The following is a 22,483-nucleotide window of genomic DNA, read 5'->3' on the forward strand; positions in this document are numbered from 1 at the left end:
ATTTGTATGAGTGTCCAAATAAACTAAATATCCAATCGAATTCGAATTCATCGAATTTTAATAAATTTAATTTGTGAGCCTTCTTCTTTTTCTGGTTCTCCTTTATTTTGTCGTTGTCCTCACATAGTTGGATTAGCTTCTCTCAAATTTCTTTAGTAGAGGAGTACGACTTGATCTTTCTAAACATATTCTTGCCCAGCGCCTTGTACAGAATATCTTTAGCGACATTATCTAGGTTGTTCTTCCTCTTGTCTTCACTAGTCCACTCAGATATGTCCTTCTCAATATTTATCGGACCTTCGGTGATGACAAACCACATGTCATCATCTATGGAGCAAGATGAGCATGGACCCTCTTCTTCCACACGAAATAGTTTTCTTTTCAGAACATAGAAACCGTGTGGGTGACAGCCATAGACATGATTCAGGTTCTTATTGAAGCTTGAGAATAGAAAACGAGGCTCTGATATCACTTGTTGGGATCAGTGTTAACAATAGAGACTAGATCTTGACTATTGTAAACAACTTACGATAAATTCTTCGATAATAATCTTGTGAGGGATTAGTATCTGTTTCTATTTTTGCAAATCCTCCAAACTCTTGAAACAACTTTAAGTGCGGAAGTGTTCGTCGGATTTGAAACTTTAGACAACTGAATGTAGAATGACAGAAAGTAAGAACACAAAGTTTTTTTTATGGATATTCAGAGTAAACCCTCCTACGTCACCCCTTCTTCCTCAACTGAAAGGATATTCTTAAAAGGCTTTGGTTTGTATAGAACACACTACACAAACCCAGTTAAAAACTCATGACTTAATTGACCGTCTGTTCTAAACTCCTAACACACACACTGTTGAACAAAATACTCTCTGTTCAACTTACAACACACAGTTAATGACTATCAAATAGTCTAGTAACTTATCTCTCAACTTCACGTAGTGAATTACAAAATTCACTTGAAAACAAAATATCTAGAGAGAGAGTAAGTTGATTCAAGAAATCAAACTTGTAGAAATCTAGTGATTCAATGAGAGAGAGAGCGAGCTTCAGCTTCTGTATTATGATTCCAACAATTCGTCTGTTGTCCTTAGGCAACTATTTATTCTTGAAAAGCACCAACGGTCGAATCCTCCTTTTGAACACGTGGCATGTGTCCGTTGGACGACCGTTTATAGTATGAGAGTACAACAGACTCTAAGTATTTAGATCGTGGCCGTACCGAATAGGTAGTGCGCTGAATATCCTCTGATCTTGTCTTGTACTGGAAATGCAATTGGGAAATATCCTCGTACATGGCTTTCATTCATTTGTTAAGGTCTGTTGCCAGCTGTCTGGAGAGCTCTACTACCAACTGTCTAGATGCTCATCTTCCTTCAGACACCATCTGCTCATCTTAGTCACCATCTGCTTATCTTAGACGTCCATTTGCTCATCTTAGACGTCCATCTACTTAGACGCCTCATCTTATCATCTTAGACGTCCATCTACTCATCTTTGACGTCCATCTACTTAGACGTCTCATCTGATCATCTTAGACGTCCATCTTCTTAGACGCCTCATCTTAGACGTCATCTGCTCAAGTTAGACATTCTCGTTTAACTACGCTTCCTTTTAGACTGCGTCTAAAATAGTTAGACGCCATCGTCTAACTACGCTTCCCTTTAGATCGCGTCTAAAAGAGTTAGGCGCCCTCGTCTGACTACGCGTTGACTTTGAGACGTCTGCTAGCGTGTGTTGACTTTAAGTTGTGCCTGCAAATTAATAAAAATTCAATTATTAATTTGAACATGGTGAGATTCGAACCTATGTCACCCGCGTGACAAGCGAGCATACGTAGCACTACACCACTTAAGATGTTAATATCTAAATATATATTTCTATATTTGATATGACTAATAATTATTGAGATTAGTTTTATCCATTTATTATCAAAATCCATTTCATCAATCATCGAAATCAAAAATTTTAAATTAATTAAAAATCGTAACCCAACAATTTCTCCATTTTTGATTATTTAAGCTAAATTATCAAAACCAGGTGTGTTCATGATTTAAACATACTTCATCATTAAAAATCTTAACCCAATAGGTCCCATAACAATCCTAAGAAACATAAACCCCACACGCCTAGAGGGATAAAAAAAATGCTTTGGATAATTTTTTCTCACATTGGACACGACCGAACACATCATCGCCGACGAAGCTTTCGACGTCGGAATGATCTCAAATTTTTCCTATAGGTGTGTCTCTTCCCCCCTACAATTTGACCGAAGAATTTTCAATTTGGCTGGAGGAATCGGGAGATATCGCGATTATACTAATCGGACCGGAAAACGCATTGCATAGGATTCTCGCCGTGACCGCGCTTCTACACCGGAAGTCGACCACCATTCTCCAGCGCCTTCGATCGATTGTCGTGCGCCCTATGGAATGTGTTCTTTTGTGCAAGGAATGGTCGCGGTCATCTTTTCCTACCGTCGACTGGATAAAAACGTCAAAACCTCCTTCTATAGAGACCGAGCGTCGAATTGGCGTTAGTCGCCCTACTCATCTCACTTTTCATTTACAGATAAGTCCGGACCTCGGCCTGGACATCAAACCACACCGCGAGGCGTGGGTAGGTCTCCATTGAACATCAATTTGTAGTTTGAATCAAGTGTTCGGTATGGTGGAAGCTTTTGTAGCTACAGAACGTTCCAAAAGTGCTTAGACTTGTTCTTGTTTGGGCACTTATCTTCAAGCCCCTGTTTCGGTGCGATTCGTTTCCAATCGTGCTATTTGCGCCCATCCTTTGCTACAGAATTCCAACCTCTGTGTCTCCTTTTTAAGATTGAGCAGTGTGCGCTTAATATTTCCCATGACTGGTACACGTTTGTCCAGTATTGTTACTCGGGCAAGGGGTGTCCTTCAAGCCCTCTTTAAAGATCCTAAGAAGGTGCTGATGGGGCCGTCGATAGGTAAAAAGGCTAGGACCGATAAAAGAGCACGCAGGTCCCAAAACAATTCTAGGAAACAAAAACCCCACGCGCCTAGAGGGAGAAAAAACGCTCTGGAGATTTTTTTCTCGCATTGGACACGACCGGACACATCATCGCTGGTGAAGCTTCCGACGTCAGAATAATCTCAAATTTCTCTTGCAGGTGCGTCTCTTCCCCCCTACAATCTGACCTAAGAAATTTCAATTTGGCTAGAGGAATCGGGAGATATCATGATTATACTAATCAAATCGGAAAACGCACCACATAAGATTCTTGCCGCGAACGCGCTTCTACACTAGAAGTCGACCGCCATCCTCCAGCGCCTCTAATCGATTGTCGTGCGCCCTCTAGAACGTGTTCTGTTGTGCAAGGAACGGTCGCGATCATCTTCTCCTACTAACAACCGGAAAAAAAACGTCAAAACCTCCTTCTATATAGACCGACGTCGAATTGGCATCAGTCTCCTCCCTCTTCTCACTTTTTGTTTACAGGTAAGTTCGGACCTCGGTCTAGACATCAAACCACACCGCAAGGCGCGGGTAGGTCTCCATTGAACATCAATTCGCAGTTTGAATCAAGTGTTTGGTCTGGTGGAAACTTTTGTAGCTATAGACCGTTCCAAAAGTGCTTAGACCTGTTCTTGTCTGGGCACTTATCTTCAAGCCCCTATTCTGGTACTATTGGTTTCCAATCATGCTGTTTGTGCCCACCCTTTGCTGCAAAATTCCAACCTCTATGGCTCCTTTGAAGATTGAACAGTTTGCGCTTGATCTTTCCCATGACTGGAAAACGCCCGTCCAGTATTGTTACTCGAGCAAGGGGTGTCCTTCAAGCTTGCTCTAAAGATCCTAAAAGGTGCTGATGGGGCCGTCAGCAGGCAACAAGGCTAGGAATGATAAAAGAGCACGCAGATCCCTTTACAAACCTAGGAAAAAAAACACCACGTGCCAAGAAGGAGAAAAAAATGCTTTGGAGATTTTTTTTTCTCACATCGGACATGACCGGACACATCATCGCCGACGAAGCTACCGACGTCGAGATGATTTTAAATTTCTTCTGCAGGTGCGTCTCTTCACCCCCATAATCTGACTGAAGGAATTTCAATTTGGTCGGAGGAATCTAGAGATATCGCGATTGTACTAATCGGAACGGAAAACGCATCGCATAGGATTCTTGCCACGACCGCGCTTCTACACCGGAAGTCGTCCACCATTCTCTAGCGCCTTCGATCGATTGTCGTGCGCCCTCTAGAACGTGTTCTATTGTGCAAGGAATAGTCGCGGTCATCTTATCCTACCATTGACTAGAACAAAATGTCAAAACCTCCATCTGCATAGACCGAACATCGAATTAGCGTCGATCACCCTCATCGTCTCACTTTTCATTTACAGGTAAGTTCGTACATCGGTCTGGACATCAAACCGGTCTCCATTTAACATCAATTCACAGTTTGAATCAAGTGTTCGGTCTAGTAAAAGATTTTGTAACTACAGACCATTCCAAAAGTGCTTAGACTTGTTATTGTCTAGGCACTTATTGTGACACCCTAACTCCTATTACCTAGATCGGGTGAGGGATGTTTGAAACGTGAACATACTTAATGGAAAATAATAACATACGCGGAAACTTTTTATCATTTATAAAGAAGTGGTGCTACAAATTTCGGTCTTTTAAAAACAAGATACAGTCCTTTACTTATAAAAATACAGTCTTTTAGTTTTAGATCCTAAAAAGTACTCGGTCTTCAGTCTTTGTCCCTCCTTTCACACACATCCCTGCACCTTGCCCCACTCCAAGCCTCCCTTCACTTGTCATAAAAAGACTATTATTGTGTACTTACACCACACAAACATAGTGAGTCTAAAAACCCAACAAATATTAAAATGATTATAGAAAAGACTTTTAAAAACTTCTTTGTATCCATATGTTGGTTTATAAAATGGTTTATCATAGTGATTGTACAAATATATCTCGAGCACATATTTGGCCCTTGACCTTGAGAGCTGATTCTCAAGGTGATGAATCCGTTTTGAGCACATAATTGTAAGGGCACTCTTCGGAGTCCATCTTACAAGTCCACAACCTGGTTAGACACATTTTGTGTGGGTAGATATTCTGATAGTTCATGTTCAAAACTCATTCCTATAATATGCAACCATTATTTTAGAATCGGACTACCAGAGCTCATGTTGGTTAGCCTTCCTCCCATATTCGTCAATTTCTTTATCAATATTACTATGATTCCATAAAAACATTTCATACTTTAGAAAATATACACTTCTTTGAAAAAACATATCCTTCTTTGGAAAACAGATCCTTGTTTAGAAAATAGATCCTTCTTTAGAAAACATATCCTTCTTTAGAAAACAGACCATTCTTTAGAAAACAGACCATTCTTTAGAAAACAGACATTTCTTTAGAAAAGAGATCCTTCTTTAGAAAACAGACCCTTCTTTTGAAAACAGATCATTCTTTTGAAAACAGATCCTTCTTTAAAAAACAAATCCTTCTTTAGAAAATAGATCATTATTTAGAAAACAGACCCTTCTTTAGAAAAAAGATCATCCTTTGAAAACAAATCATACTTTGTTCATCATTAAAAATATGGATATGCAATGAAATTATGTTATAAAAATAGTATGCATCATTTATAGAATACACATGAATTATATAGCCATGTGTGGGTTTCTAAAGAGTATTGTAGAAAGGTTTGCTTGCCTTATACTTTGAAGATGCTAAGGATAGTTGTTCATCAATTGCTTCTACAGGTTGACTGTTCTTCAAGGTCTAGAGGGTTCTTATGATTCTTAGTGAAGAGAGAAATGGATTGATATCATTTAATGAATCCATTATGAAGTATATATATAAATAGTCAAGGTCGGTTATGGTAGCATAGGTTGGTTATCTTGCTAATTAAGATTGCAAGGCATGGGAATATCTAGCATGAGGTGGATACTTAATCATTAAGGTACTGGTCATAGACTTGTCATAATATGGGGTGGGTAATTGTTAATGAAGAAGGCTGGTCATGGCCTTGTCATAGCATGGTTTGGGTAAGTTGATAATGAAGAGGCCTGGTCATAGCCTTGTCATAACATGGGTTGAATAACTTACTAATGAAGAGTGTTGGTCATGGGCTGTCATTGCATGGGGAGGATACTTGCTAATTAAGGGTGTTGGTCATAGGTTGGTCATAGTATGGGGTGGGTGAAGCATGAGGTGTATATACTCAACACTTAAGATAATAAAGCATGGGCATTTCTTAGCATATGGTGTCTAAGCATGAGATGGCTAAGCATGAGGTGGTTATACTTAACACTCAAGATAATAAATCACGGGAAGATCCTAGCATGTGGTGGTTAAGCATAAGGTGTTAAGATAATAAAGCATGGGCAGATCCTAGAATGTGGTGGCTAAGCATGAGGTGTTAAGATAATAAAGTATGGGCAGATCCTAGCATGTGGTGGCTATACATGAGGTGGCTAAGCATAATGTGTTAAGATAATATAGCATGGAAAGATCCTAACATGTGGTGGCTAAGCATGAGGTGGCTAAGCATGAGGTGTTAAGATAATAAAGCATGGGAAGATCCTAGCATGTGGTGGCTAAGAATGAGGTGTGCTAAGCATGAGGTGTATTAAGCATGAAGTGTATTTAAGTATGAGGTGTATTAAGCATGAGGTGTATTAAGTATGATGTGTGCTAAGCATGTGATGTTTAAGCATGTGGTGGAAAAACAAAGCATGGAATAAGTCTCGACAAGATATTATTCTCGGTCTTAACACATATTTCCTCGGTCCTAACACATATTTCCTCGGTCCAAACACTTATTTCATCGGTCCAAACACTTATTTCATCGGTCCAAACACATATTTCCTCGGTCCTAACACATATTTCCTTGGTCCTAACACATAATTCTTTAGTCCTAAATCTTAGAATTCCTCGTTCCTAGTTTCCAATCTCTTGGGTGCTTGATCTTGTCTAGGACCTTAGATGTTTGGTCAAATATGAATTTTAAGTTGTGACACTTATCTCCAAGCCCCTGTTTCGGTACGATTGGTTTTCAATTGTGCTGTTTGCGCCCACCCTTTGCTGCAGAATTCCAACCTTTGTGGCTCCTTCAAAGTTTGAGTAGTTTGTGCTTGATCTTTCCCATGACTGGCACACGCCCGTCCAATATTGTTACTTGGGCAAGGGGTGTCCTTCAAGGCTACTCTGTAGATCCTAAGAAGGTGTTGATGGGGCCGTTGACAGGTAGCAAGACTAGGATTGGTAGAAGAGAACGAAGGTCCCATAACAATCCTAAAAACAAAAACCCCACGCGCCTAGAGGGAGAGAAAACACTATAGAGATTTTTTTTCTTACATAAGACACAACCGGACACATCATCGACGACAAAGCTTCCGATGTCAAAATGATCTCAAATTTCTCCTACAGGTGCGTCTATTCCCCCTACAATCTGACCGAAGGAATTTCAATTTGGCCGGAGGAATCGGGAGATATTGCGATTATACTAATCGGACTGGAAAACCTATTGCATATGATTCTTGTCGCGATTGCGCTTCTAAACCGGAAATCGGCCGCCATCTTTCAACGCCTTCGATCGATTGTCATGCGCCCTCTAGAACGTGTTCTGTGGTGCAAGGAACGGCCGCGGTCATCTTCTCCTACCGTTGACTGGAGCAAAACGTCAAAACTTCCTTATGTAGAGACCGGGCATCGAATTGGCGTTGGTCCCCCTACTTTTCTCACTTTTCTTTTACAGGTAAGTTCAGACCTAGGTCTAGACATCAAACTACACCACGAGGTGCGGGTAGGTCTCCATTGAACATCAATTCATAGTTTGAATTAAGTATTCGGTGTGGTGGAACCTTTTGTAGCTACAAACCGCTCCAAAAATGCTTAGACTTGTTCTTGTCTGGGCACTTATCTTCAAGGCCTTATTCCGGTGCGACTGGTTTCCAATCGTGCTGTTTGTGCCCACCTTTTACAGAAAAATTCCAACCTCTGTGGCTTTTTGTAGATTGAGCAGTTTGCGCTTGATTTTTTCCATGACTAGCACACGCCCACCCAATATTGTTACTCGGATAAGGGGTGTCCTTCTAGCCGATTCTGAGATCCTTAGAAAGTGCTGATGGGGCTGTCGACATGCAGTAAGACTAGGACTAATAGAAGAGCACGCATGTGCCATAACAATCCTAGGAAATAAAAACTCCACGCGCCTAGAGCGAGAAAAAACACTCTAGATACTTGTTTCGCTCATCGGACACGACCGGACACATTATAATCGATGACGCTTCCGACGTCGGAATGATCTCAAATTTCTCCTGTAGGTGCGTCTCTTCCCCCCTACTATCTGAATGAAAGAATTTCAATTTGGCCAGAGGAATCGGGAGATATTGTGATTATACTAATCGGAACGGAAAACTCATCGTATGGGATTCTCGCCGCGACCGTGCTTCCACACTAGAAGTCAATTGCCTTCCTCCAGCACCTTCGATCGATTTTCGTGCGCCCTCTGAAACGTGTTCTGTTGTGTAAGGAACGGTCGCAGTGATCTTCTCCTACCGTCGACCGAAGCAAAATGTCAAAACCTCCTTCTATAGAGACTGTGCGTCGAATCGGCATCGGTCGCCCTCCTCTTCTCACTTTCGTTTATAGGTAAGTTCAGACCTCGGTCTAGATATCAAACCACACCGCGAGGCGCGGGTAGGTATCCATTGATCATCAATTCACATTTTGAATAAAGTGTTCGGTCTGGTGGAAGCTTTTGTAGTTACAGACCGTTCCAAAAGTTCTTAGACCTATTCTTGTCTGGGCACTTATCTTCAAGCCCCTGTTCCGTTGCGATTGGTTTCCAATTGTGCTGTTTGCGTCCACCATTTTCTACAGAATTCCAACCTTTGTGGCTCCATTAAAAATTTAGCAGTTTGCGCTTCATCTTTCCCATGAGTGGCACACATCCGTCTAGTATTGTTACTTGGGCAAGGGGTGTCTTTCAAGCCCTCTCTAAAGATCTTAAGAAGGTGCTAATGGGGCCATCGACAGACAACAAGGCTAGAATTGATAGAAGAGCACGCAGGTCCCATAATAATCCTAGGAAATAAAAACCCCACGCGCTTAAACGGAGAAAAAACGCTCTTTAATTTTTTTTCTCACATCCAAAACGATCGGACACATCATCGCCAGCGAAGCTTCCGACCTCAGAATGATCTCAAATTTTTCCTGTACGTGCGTCTCTTCCACCTACAATTTGGCCATAGGAATCGGAAGATATCGCGATTATACTAAACGGATCAAAAAACGAATCGCACGGGATTCTAGACGCGACCGCGCTTCTACACTGTAAGACGGCCGCCATCCTCCAACGCCTTCGATCGATTGTCGTGCACCCTCTAGAACATGAATTATAGTGCAAGAAATGGCCGCGGTCATCTTCTTCTACCGTCGACCGGAGAAAAATGTCAAAACCTCCTTCTATAGAGACCGGGCGTCGAATTGGCGTTGGTCGCCCTCCTCTTATCACTTTTTGTTTACAAGTAAGTTCGGACCTCGGTCTGTACATCAAACCACACCGCGAGGTGCGGGTATGTCTCCATTGAACATCAATTCGCAGTTTGAATCAAGTGTTCGGTCTGGTAGAAACTTTTGTAGCTATAGACCTTTCTAAAAGTGCTTAGACCTATTTTGTCTGGGCACTTATCTTTAAGACCCTGTTTCGGTGCGACTGGTTTTCAATCGTGTTGTTTGCTCCCACCCTTTGCTGCAGAATTCTAACCTCTATGGCTCCATTGATGATTGAGCAGTTTGCGCTTCATCTTTTCAATGACTGGCACACACCCGTTCAGTATTATTACTCGGGAAAGGGGAGTCCTTCAAGCTCGCTCTAAAGATCCTAAGAAGGTGTTGATGGGGCCGTTGACAAGAAGCAAGGCTAGGACTAATAGAAGAGCTCGTAGGTCCCATAACAATCCTTGTAAATAAAAACCCCATGCGCCTAGAGGGAGAAAAAAAGCTCTGGAGATTTTTTCTCACATCAGACACGACCGGACACATCATCGCCGTCGAAGCTTCTGACGTCGGAATGATCTCAAATTTCTCCTACAGGTGTGTCTTTGCCACCTACAATCTGACCGAAGAAATTTCAATTTAGCTAGAGGAATCCGGAGATATCGCGATTATACTATATTGACCGGAAAACGAATCGCATAGAATTCTCGCTGTGACTACGCTTCTACACTTGAAGATGGCTTCCATTCTCCAGCGCCTACGATCGATTGTCGTGCACCCTCTAGTACGTGTTATGTTGTGCAAGGAACGATCACGGTCATCTTCTCTTACCGTCGACCAGAGCAAAACATCAAAACCTCCTTCTATAGAGACTGGGCATCGAATCAGTGTCGGTCGCCTCCTCTTCTCACTTTCGTTTACAGGTAAGTTCGGACCTCGGTTTAGACATCAAACCACACCGCGAGGCGCGGGTAGGTCTCCATTGAACATCAATTCGCAGTTTGAATTAAGTATTTGGTCTGGTGGAAGCTTTTGTAGCTACAAACCGTTCCAAAAGCGCTTAGACTTGTTCTTGTGTGGGCACTTATCTTCAAGCCCCTGTTCTGGTGCGATTGGTTTCCAATCGTGCTGTTTGCGCCCAACCACCCTTTACAACAAAATTCCAAACTCTGTGGCTCCTTTGTAGATTGAGCAGTTTGCGCTTGATCTTTCCCATGACTAGCACACACCCGTCCAATATTGTTACTCGGATAAGGGGTGTCCTTCTAGCCCATTTTGAGATCCTTAGAAGGTGTTGATGGGGCCGTCGACAGGCAGCAAGGCTAGGACTAATAGAAGAGCACGCATGTCCCATAACAATCCTAGGAAACAAAAACTCCACGCGCCTAGAGCGAGAAAAAACGCTCTGGAGATTTTTTTCTCTCACCACACACGACTAGACACATTATCGTCGACGACTCTTCTGACGTCGGAATGATGTCAAATTTCTCCTGCAGGTACGTCTCTTCCTCTCTACAATCTGACTGAAGGAATTTCAATTTGGCCAGAGGAATCGGGATATATTGCGATTATACTAATCGGACTAGAAAACGCATCGCATTGGATTCTCGTCGCGACCGCGCTTCCACACTAGAAGTCGGTTGCCTTCCTCCAACACCTTCGATCGATTTTCGTGCGCCCTCTGGAACGTGTTCTGTTACGCAAGGAACGGTCGTGGTGATCTTCTCCTACCGTCGACCGGAGCAAAACGTCAAAACCTCTTTCTATAGAGACTATGCGTCGAATAGGCGTCGATCACCCTTCTCTTCTCACTTTTGTTTATAGGTAAGTTCAGACCTCGGTCTGGATATCAAACCACACCGCGAGGCGCGGGTAGGTATCCATTGATCATCAATTCACATTTTGAATCAAGTGTTCTGTCTAGTGGAAGCTTTTGTATCTACAAACCATTCCAAAAGTTCTTAGACCTATTTTTGTCTGTTCACTTATCTTCAAGCTCCTGTTCCGGTGCGATTGGTTTCTAATTGTGCTGTTTACGCCCACCATTTTTTGCATAATTCCAACCTTTGTGGCTCCAATGAAAATTTAGAAGTTTGTGCTTCATATTTCCCTTGACTGGCACACACCCGTCCAGTATTGTTACTTGGGCAAGGGGTGTCCTTCAAGCCTGCTCTAAAGATCCTAAGAAGGTGCTGATGGGGTCGTCGTCATACATTAGTACATAGTTGAACCTTCACCTAAGATCTTAAGCTCTCTTGATATATCATTATCTTATGCTAATTGGGCGACCTATATATACATTCCAAAAATGTATTCATAAATTGTAAAATCAAAATAAAGTTATAAGATATGGTTCTGAATCTACTCACTCTATGCTTAAAATATGTGACATACGTTTCTCCACGGGACTCATTGTTATACGTACTATAACAAACAAATATTGAATCTTATATGTAAAAAAGTTCTACTTTACGAAAATTTTTCAAAATGGATGAATGAGCCGTTACTCGATTGCTATAATCCAAGTTGTATATTTTTCAGTTGGATAGTTCTTCCAACGATGAAAATATTGGATGGTAATGCCAAAAGATATTTAGAAAACTCTCGATTTTTTACCTCAAGCTAAGTGGTCTGGAAGAGGTCAAATACCGAAGGATTTCTAAATATCTTTCGATATTACTATTCAATACCGAAAGATATTTAGAAATTTTCCAGTATTTGACTTCTTAATTTTTTAAACTAATTGGTGTTTCACTTTATAATTAGCTTGAACAATATTAATTTAACACATTTCATCCTTAAAACATTACACAATCCCAACACATCCTTATAATCAAACTCTACACACATCCTTATTATTATAAAAAAACAAACATACATATTATACACTTCTTTATATAATCAAACACAATCATATACACTTATAAAATTAATCACAATCCCTATATTTCAAAAATAACACACACTTCATTAGTTTAGGAGTTTAGACAAGCTAATTATAAAGTGAAATATCATTAAGATTAACAAATAGAGAAGTCCAATACCGAGAGATATGTTAAATATCTTTCGATATTTAAGGGTAATACAGAAAGATATACCCATATCTTTTGGTATATGCCCTTAAATTCCGAAAGATATTTAATATATCTCTCGGTATTGGACTTAACTTTGTTTGTTTTTAATGTTTTTAGCTTGAACAACATTAATTTAATACATTTAATATCTTTAAAACATGAACACACATTTTAAAATTATACACAATCTCACACATCTAATAATCAAACACTACACACATCCTAATTATCATCAAACACAAACATACATATACACTTCTTTATATAATCAAACACATTAATAATATACACTTATAAAATTAAACACAATCCCTATATTTAAAAAATAACACACACTTGATTAGCTTAAAAGTTTAGACAAGCCAAGATAGTAAAAAACCAATTAGTGAAAAACCAATACCGAAAGATTTATCAAAACCTTCGGTTTAAATATGGAATGCCAAGAGATATGTTAAATATCTTTCGATAATGACCATAACACAGATTTTTGAGGAAGAGTCAATACCGAAAGATGTATACACATCTTTCGTTACTACCCCATCCTAACACTTAGAATTATTTTCTATTTTTTGGAAAAGTCAATACCGAAAGATGTATATACATCTTTCTCTACTACCCCATCCTAACACTTAGAATTATTTTCTATTTTTTTGGAAAGAGCCAATACTAAAAGATGTATATAAGGGTGGCAATTTGAAACCGACCCACTGAAACCGAGCCGAACCAAACCGATTGATATGGTTTTTCCCCGCTTTGACTGGGGATCGGGGCGGATCGGGGAAAACCCGAAATATGTTGACCAAGGTTCGGGGCGGGGATGGTATTTACATGCACCGAACTGATCCCCGAACCGAACCGATAAAATATAATTATATTTATTTAATAAAAATATATTAATTAATGAAATCATTAATTAATGTCATCATTATTTTTCTCTTTTTCATTATTGAAAACCTTTTTATCTTCCTTCCCTCTACACGCTATCTCTAATTATTTTTTACTTTTTACCTCTTCATCTTCTTCTCATCTTCCTCAATTCTCATTACCATTTCTCTCTCTAGGATTTATTTTAATTTTAGTTACATCTTCTTTCTTCTACATACATGATACATGATACATGATTCTCTCTTGAATCTTGAAGGTGTTTTCAGTTTGAAAGTTAGTTGAACTCTTTGCTAATATTATTTTACTATTTTTTTACTAATCAATATAAACAATATGGCATCACATCTTTTTTGTATGGTGTTTTCTATATTCGTCTTTGTCTTTCACAATCTCTGTTACATCTTCTCTCGACTTGACGACGATATTTTCGATTTCAGGTCAATTTAGTTATTTTATTTCCATTATAAACAATTAGTTTAAATCGCTATTATTTAATTTGTATAATATTTGTGTTCGATAATTTTCTTTTGCTATTATATTCATGTATAATATTTTTATGATGTTATTAATCAAGAAAATTGTCTTGTCTTGTTATTTATTAATATTCTTTTTTTTATGAATGTAGAATCTAATGTTATTAGTGCCAATTGAACATGGTACTAGCCTACTAGGTCGTTTTTGAATGTAGTAAGAGATGATGAAAATGAGAAGAAGAAGAATAAGAAGAAGGAGGTTAGATTTCTTTATTGAATATGTATAATTAAATATATAATAATACTTCATTTTATTTATTAATATATTTTTTTATTAATATATAATGTGATCTTAATCATTGAAGATGAAGAATGGAGATTTAGTCTATTAGAGTTTATGTTATATTTTGAAACATTATTATTATTGGAAGTTTATTTGTTTTGGTATTTAATACTTTAAAATTATTATTATTGAATGTTGTTTTTGTTTGGTATTTAATATTTTGATAATTTATAACTCTAAATATATGAATTATTTTATTTTATTATTTATATTTTAAATTTAAATTGTTATTCAGTTTCGGTGCATCGCGGGAAAACTCTGTCCTCGATCGGGACGGGGATGGTATTGTCATTCACCGAACCGAACCACCCCATTGTCATCCCTAGATGTATATATATCTTTTGCTAATACCCATCCCAATACTTAGAATTATTTTCTATGTTTTTGGAAAGATTCAATACCGAAAAATGTTCGAATAACTTTCGTTACTATGATTATTTACCGAAAGATGTATAGACATCTTTCATTACTTCCCCATTCCAACACTTATAATTATTTTCGTGTTTGGGGGTTGGGGTATTTTCGAGAGTTTAAAATAAAACCTTCGGTAAAAAACGTTTTACTGAAATTTTTATACACCTCTCAGAAAATATTTCTAATAACGAAATATTTCTTCATGTCGGGACCTTTACCGAAAGATGTATACATCTCTCGATATAATTTATCCGTAAAGATCCCTTTTTCACTAGTGTACATGAAACAACGTGATAAAGAGTGAGTACTTATTAGTTACATTCTTTCCATTTCGATAGCCCCACTTTTCAATTCGAGTTCCATTTCTTATGAAAGGAGATGGACGCCCTGTTAATAAGTTTAACATAAATCTTAAATATTTTAGCAACAAACAAATACTCATAACTTTATTATAAATATTGTTTCCCATAAATAAATCATGATCATTACAAATAAAACAAAGATAAAAAAAAACAAATCATTCTCAAATCAATTATTATTCCAGTCCCACACCACACGGAGATAACTTAGTATAGAAAAATAAAGTAAAAAACACATTTGATATTTTCACTTGTAGTAATTAGAGCATTGTTTATGCCCATTTAGCCAAGACAGCCATGCATAGAGCGCCAAGAAGAAGTGAGATATTTGTCCCTATTTGGAGTTTGACACTGTTTTGAACTCTAGGGTTCATGAAATCAGCTGCAAGTAAGTCAACAAGGGCCATGTATATCAATATTCCGGACGAGGCTGCGTCGAAAACCCCCTGCACAATCAATGCTGTTGGACTTGCCTCATCGTAGATGTTAGACACCCCAATTCCAATCGCGATGCCTATAGGTGTCGTTAGGGAAAAGAATACTGCCATTGTAGCCATTGAACACGACTTGAATCGTGCCTATACGATGAAGAGTAATAATTAGAAATGCATTTTTTCACATATTTTTATTTGTATAAGGTATAAATCTATCTTTATGATTGAAAGGTGGTATAGATCAATCGTAAAGTAAAAAAATCTTGATAGTCTTGGGGGAGTATTCAAGACTAGCTATTTTCAAAAAAGATAGAAAAAAACAAAGTCAAGCTAATCATCTATATATATAAAGAATTGTGTTTGAGTTGGGTACCAGAGAAATGCATGCACCAAGTCCCACGCCTTCAAAGAATTGATGAAAGGTGAGAGCAGCTAAAAGAGGCTTTATGACGGATGGGCTTTGAGATGTTCCCAAGGATATCCCAATTATCACCGAATGAACAACAATACCTAACTCCAACACCTGATCATCATTTTTCATTACCAAACCCATTTAGTTAACTATATTTTGAAAACTCTTAAGTTTTCATAATTATGTAAATTCAATCCATATTGTGCAACCCATATATAAAAATAAATTATATTTAGGTATTTAACTTTTTTTTCTCTCTCTAATCTTAGTACATTTAACCATTTAACCATTTAACCTGTTTAAAATGTATTAACACATTTAACATGTTTTCTACCCCGATTAACATTTATTTGACTTATTTAATATATTGACGTATTTTACACATTAATATGTGAAATATTTGACATGTTAATTTAACATATGACTTATTTAATATATTGTCCAATATTTGTTAGTGTCACATTTTTTAATTAAAAGGTGCATAAACTTCCTTACTCTTATAAGCTACTTTAAATGATTGAAATGTACCTTAAAACAAAAAATTATCACCTATTTTTAGTATGTTCTCTAATCACTTATTTTGTTCCCACAAATAATAGGGCTAGAGCCATTTCCACATTTCAATAATATTTTTAATTGTTAATATATATATAAGTTTATTATAGTATAAAATGTTTGTTTCATAAGTGAAAAGTTTCTAGACTAACTCACACTTATCACATTTCAAAAAACTTAGTATGAAAACACATTTAATATGAGTAATGATATATACAGCACCTTCGTATAGTACCTATCTAATTTGTAAATAAAGAGAAAATATATCTTAAAAAAATTATAAGAGAAAGAAAAATATTTTCTATTCTTTCCAAATGTGGTAGGTGCTATACCAAGACTGTATATATCATTACTCTTAATATATATACCTGCGATACTATACGATGACGAATAAGATCATCCTCTGCGTGTGCACTAATAGGTCCATGTGCATGGCCATGTGTGGAATGGGTATGACCATGACCGTCGTGACCCTCATTCAAAACCGTCACAATATCCACATCAACAATCTGTCTGTCCCCATCCTTCTTAAAGTGCCATCTCTTATAAAACCCCAGAGCTAAAGAATCTACCATCAAAGTCCCAATGGAAGCCAGCATAGCAACCAATCCAGCGAACGGAAATTTTCCCCACGGATTTTCTTTAAGGCACGGCGAAGATAAATTATCAATCGCATCGGGTAAGATGTGGATGAAAGCTGTGGCGAGAATAACTCCGCCCGCGAACGCCTTCACTATGAAGAATATGTCGTTTTCGGGACGTAGTGAGTCGAAACTTCTCCCGAGGATGGGGATACTTACTCCGATGGCACCCGCGATTAGGATGGCGGCAATCGAGATGAGTTTATATTTGAGAGAATCGGTTTTAGGGACAGTATTTGTTGTTGTTTCGCAGGTGCATTCGCCCGCCGTTAAGTTGGGAAGAAGCAGAATGATGAGAATTGTGTAAGATAAGAAGATATGAATGTTGTTAATTCTGCAAATGGCCATTTTGCTATGCAAATTATGTTGTTATAATGAGATTAAGTATATGCTTGAGGCTACTATATATAAAGGTCTTTGTTAATTGGTTATAAAGTCAACATTTTAAAAAAAGAAAAAGAAAAAAAGAAACTTGTTAGATGAGTGATTTTTTGAGTTATTTAGAAGTTATAAAAGTAAAATATTGTTTAATTTAAGAATGAGTTTTTTGATTTTCTTTATATTAAACTATTAAAGTATTGTTTTTAAATTTATTTTTTATAAAGAATAAATAAAATTTCAGGTTTAGTTGATAAATTAAGAATAATGCCGGGGTGATTTATATTTTCCATCATTTCTTTTAATTTATTTATGAATTTTTAATTTAAAAGATATGTTAAAAAAAAAATCAAAATTATAGAAAATTAAAATTAAATGATAATTTTGAAAAACAAATCATAATTAAAAAATCATAATATGTAAAAAGAGATCGGAGAACATGTAATGATGTAAATCGTTAAAATTTATTCACAATGTCATTACCATTATATCGAATATTAAATTTAAAAAACATGTTATTCGTCTAAACTTTAATACCCTTTTCTCAATAATTTTTGAACCAATTAGTTGTAATTTTTGTTTTTTTAAATAATAATTTTGTTCTTTGTTTCATATGTTATGTTTATTTATTATATTTAAACGACTTTTATTTAAATAATGAATTTTTGAAAAATAAATAAAAGTAAATAAAACAAAATCTCTAAATTAAATTGGATTATTATATATACAGATTTAGCTAGTTCATTTAAAATTGTGTCATTGATATGATAGTTAAGTTTCCAGAATATAATATAATTGTACATATTTCTCGTTGTCAATATTCTAATAGTTTTGTTAATTTGAGAATTGAAGCTTACAAAACTAAGTACCTATAAAAATAATGGTTTATTTAACGTTGACAACTCCGTTCAATACATTAAATTATTAAGTTTATGTTTGATGCCAGAATGAAGCTAAAATGTGGACATTATGTTGACATGAAATTGGATATATTAATGAAACCAAGACTCAAAGATAAGGGGATTAACTTAGCCAGCTTTCTTAATATACTGATAACCAAGTGAAAATGTCATTATTGAAATGATTGATGACTCCATCTCAACTCTCTTTTGTTGCTACATGCTGTCCTGTAAGAGTTCTCATCAGAAAACTATATTTTTGATAAAAAAATAATAATCATTTGTTTATGATATTTGTATCGTAATGTTTAACATGTCGTAAGAAATAGCACCGGCCATTCTACCCGAGGACTTTAGCTGAGAGTCGCTTCATCATCATCGGCTAATCCAAGGTCCATTACTGCTTTTAATGGCTATAATAGGATGAACATGTGATAGAATGACATAGTTTGCTTGTATCACTAGTTTGATAACCTAACTTCTAATAGATCTTCAATCCAATGCAATGAAAACATATTTCTATGCAACGGTACGGTGGGATTATTTATGTTCTTATTTGAGTTGATGATGGGAATTGTATGTTTGATACTAAACATTTGATCCGGGTTAAACTAAGAATATTCATGTTGAAGTTCAATGAAAATGTCTTGGAATGTTTAACAAAACAAAAACCAAATGCTAAAATAAGTTGGTATTGATAAGATGATTTAATTGAGCAATTTTGATTTTCATGAACATTTGACATAGGATTTGATTTCATGATTAAAATGTCTTTGGGAAGAATGAGTATGATTTATAGAAGTTTCATGATCTAAACATAATGATTTTAATTAAAATGGTTGAATGTGTCATGTTTGAGGTCTAACAAGTGAAGTGAAATGATTGAGTTGAGGATTTTGTGATAACTTTGATTTACATTTAAATTAGTTGAAATTTTGTGAAAAATGTATTTGGATAGTATGAAATCAATTGCATTATATCAAATGAATTGAGGTTCACTTTAATAAAAACAAATTTTGTGAGATTCTGAAATTTGACTTTATAGTTATCAACAAGAAAATTGGGGCGAGAAAGTAAAAGAGGAAATCTATTTGAACCTCTTCGGAACAACTTTATGTTTTAATATTAAGTCTGGTTCTTGATTCATGCTTTGCAATTCAATTCATAGGTATGCATGTTGTCAAGATTCAAAGGTCCAAAATGAAATAAGGTTGACAAACTGCTTTTGTTTATTGACTTCTTTTGTTTTGAAAGTAAATTTGATTTGAGCCGAAGATACATTTAAATGAGAAAATGATTGAACAATGTTAATGACTGTCGTGAGATTAATTTCATGTTATGATGTTAGTGAATGTGTCTTGCATGTTAAGACTTGATTAGTTCATGAGATTTTGATAATTAATGAATGATATGATTGTATTGAAATGATTGTGATGACTGAGTTTCGTGCTTGAAGGTGTTTTTAGATACATTGAATTGACAAACATGATCAGCATGCTTTGAATTGATAAGTTTGGGATGCATTGATGAATGATTAGAATTGACATTGAATGCTAGTGATGTTTGATGATGAAGAATTGGGCTATGATAAATTTCAAGAAATGTATATGCTAAAATGAGGTTGAAATTGAGATTTGATCTTGATGAGATTATATATATATATATATGCATGCTTATTTTACATGATAAGGATATTATAGTCATTCTTATGAATTGACATTAATGCTAAGCTATTTCCATTCTTTGCTCTAAAATGATGTCGTCAGTTAGAGTTCTTACTAGACTTAATATAATTGGTAGGCTAGAATTCCTTAAACCAATATAATTTGGAATTAATTCTATGTCTGTTCCATTCCTAGATACTCAGGAGAACCTTTCCAAAGAAATCCAGACTTCAATATCAATGAAACGAGGAATTCATCATCGAAGCTCGAAGAGATTCATCGTCACATATGAAAGTCATTGAAGATATTCATCACTCATTTAGTTTTCAATTCTCGGAATGCCCCAATTTATGAAATATTTTAATTTTTGAGTTTAAGTATTAGCTATGGCGGTTGGGTGTCATGAAAGTTCTCATTTATTTAAAAAAAAAGATCGACCAATAAAACTTGCCAAAAGGATTCAATGTAAAGGGTATCTTCTAACACAACCTATGTATAATGTCAAAGTTTTTCCACAAGTTATGATTCTCAATAACATAATATGAACTTTCATTTTTAACTTATTTTCCGCACAATATGTACTTTTATGTTTATTTACCCGATGTTTAAGTACTAAATTAGGGTGACGACTCTCAATAACATAAGCTGTGAAGTCTGACGCTTCTATGCTTCTCCTTTATATTTCCTTTTGGCTTGGAACCAGGTCCTTTAGGTGGAAGATTGATCAATATTCATTGGCCGATTGAGATGCATCTTCACATTTCTACATATCATTTTTGTTTTCATGAAAGAATGATTCGAAACTCCAAAACATAGTTAGGGATAATGTATAATGGTTGATATTGATATTCACATGAAAATATTACTTGATGCATCACAAGCAATAAAACCATTCAAAGTAAAATTTTCACTTCCATGTTTAGCAACAAATGAGTGTTTGACTTGGTGCCAAACTTCAATAGACTATGCAGACACATGGAAAAAAAAAAAAACATTGCTCTCATATTTATTGTGAGTCTGTGACAAAACCAACTACATCAAATTATAAGAAGCGTCACAAAAAATCTAGCACTTCCAAATTAAAGAAATGCATTCCAAGTTTACTTTTACATCTTTTTGGGATTGCACATGTGTTATGCGTGAGCTACATGTGGAGTAATGTCGAGACCAATCATTTAGCAATGATTCAAAATGCTTTGTGACAGTATAACATAACGATGGTTTTGTTGGGAAAACGTAGTTTGATTTCCTACTTGATTAAAGAATTTAGGAGCAAATAAACTATAAATAAAAGTAGAAATAAATAACACAATGTATACACATTATTTTACATGAAAATTCTTCTCAAATCAAAGAGTAAAAACCATGGACTTTACGTCCAAATCAATCTTCACTATAATCAAATCTTGTATATAAAATCAAGATATAACAAGTTTTAATATCGTAAAAAGATAAAATGGCATAACCAAAAATATAAAAAAGTTCTTGGTCCCAAACAAATAAAATAAAATCAAATTTGGTAGAAACTTTAAGCCAAAGAAAATTGATCGTCGAGACAGACAAACCTTGATCTGATAGTTGAAAATGTAAATGATTGAGTTACCAATATCTGGACAAAATTTCAGCTCAATCAAACATTGTTTGAATATTCAATCGTCTGTATATGTAATAAATCAAAATTCAATGAGAAAATAAATAAATAAATCAACGAGTTCCTAAGTGAAAATATGTTTTTGGTCTTTGTTGAAAATATTATTTTTAGAATTTTTAAATGCAAGTAATAAATATTGCAATGAGGAAATAAAGAATGAACAAAACAGGTTCTATCCACAAAAATGTTTTTGATAAAAATATTATTTTTAAGTGTTTTATATATTTTTTTAGATTTTTAAATACATATAATAAATACAAATGTAAAGAGAAAAGTAAAGAAATGAACCAAATAGGTCTCGAAAAAAGATATGTTTTCCTATAAAAAATGGTTTTAGTTTTTGTTGAAAACATTATTTTTATATGTTTTATATTTTTTGAGTTTTTGGAAAATTATATAGGGAATAATGAAAAATATGAAAATAAGTAAAAAAAATGATAAACAAATAGAACCTTAAAGTCATCAAGTCGGGTCACTTAGCCCACGGATAGCGGATCTGGGCACGGATGCGGGTGAACCCAAGCGGAAGAATCCCTCGGTCGAAATCCAGGCCATAGGGCTCTGGCCATCGGTTAGGAAGGGAGCCACGGTCTAAATAAAGGTCATAGTCGAAAACCAAAATGTTAGATGTTTAAGAGAAAGAGAATAATTGTGTACATCTTTATTCAAATATAGTAAAGGTAATTATACTTGAGATATATTAATAATATAAAAAACTATAATATAATATAATATAATATATTATATTATATTATATAATAATATATCAATATAATATATTATTATATTATATACACTAACACCCTCCATCAAGA

At 35.9% G+C, this 22,483-nt stretch overlaps 1 protein-coding gene across 1 annotated transcript; it reads right to left on the reverse strand.

Annotated features, from left to right (window-relative positions):
* Positions 1–15,306: 15,306 nt before the first annotated feature.
* LOC124915817 (zinc transporter 5-like) lies at positions 15,307–17,424 on the reverse strand. The gene is made up of 3 exons (XM_047456568.1): positions 16,804–17,424; positions 15,842–15,991; positions 15,307–15,612 (listed from the first exon to the last, which is right to left on the reverse strand). Exons 1-3 carry the CDS (start codon positions 17,422–17,424, stop codon positions 15,307–15,309), a joined length of 1,077 nt encoding a protein of 358 aa, XP_047312524.1.
* Between the last annotated feature and the right edge of the window lie 5,059 nt (positions 17,425–22,483).

The sequence above is a fragment of the Impatiens glandulifera genome, chromosome 9 (genome assembly GCF_907164915.1).
Source record: "Impatiens glandulifera chromosome 9, dImpGla2.1, whole genome shotgun sequence".
NCBI classification, from domain to species: Eukaryota; Viridiplantae; Streptophyta; class Magnoliopsida; order Ericales; family Balsaminaceae; genus Impatiens; species Impatiens glandulifera.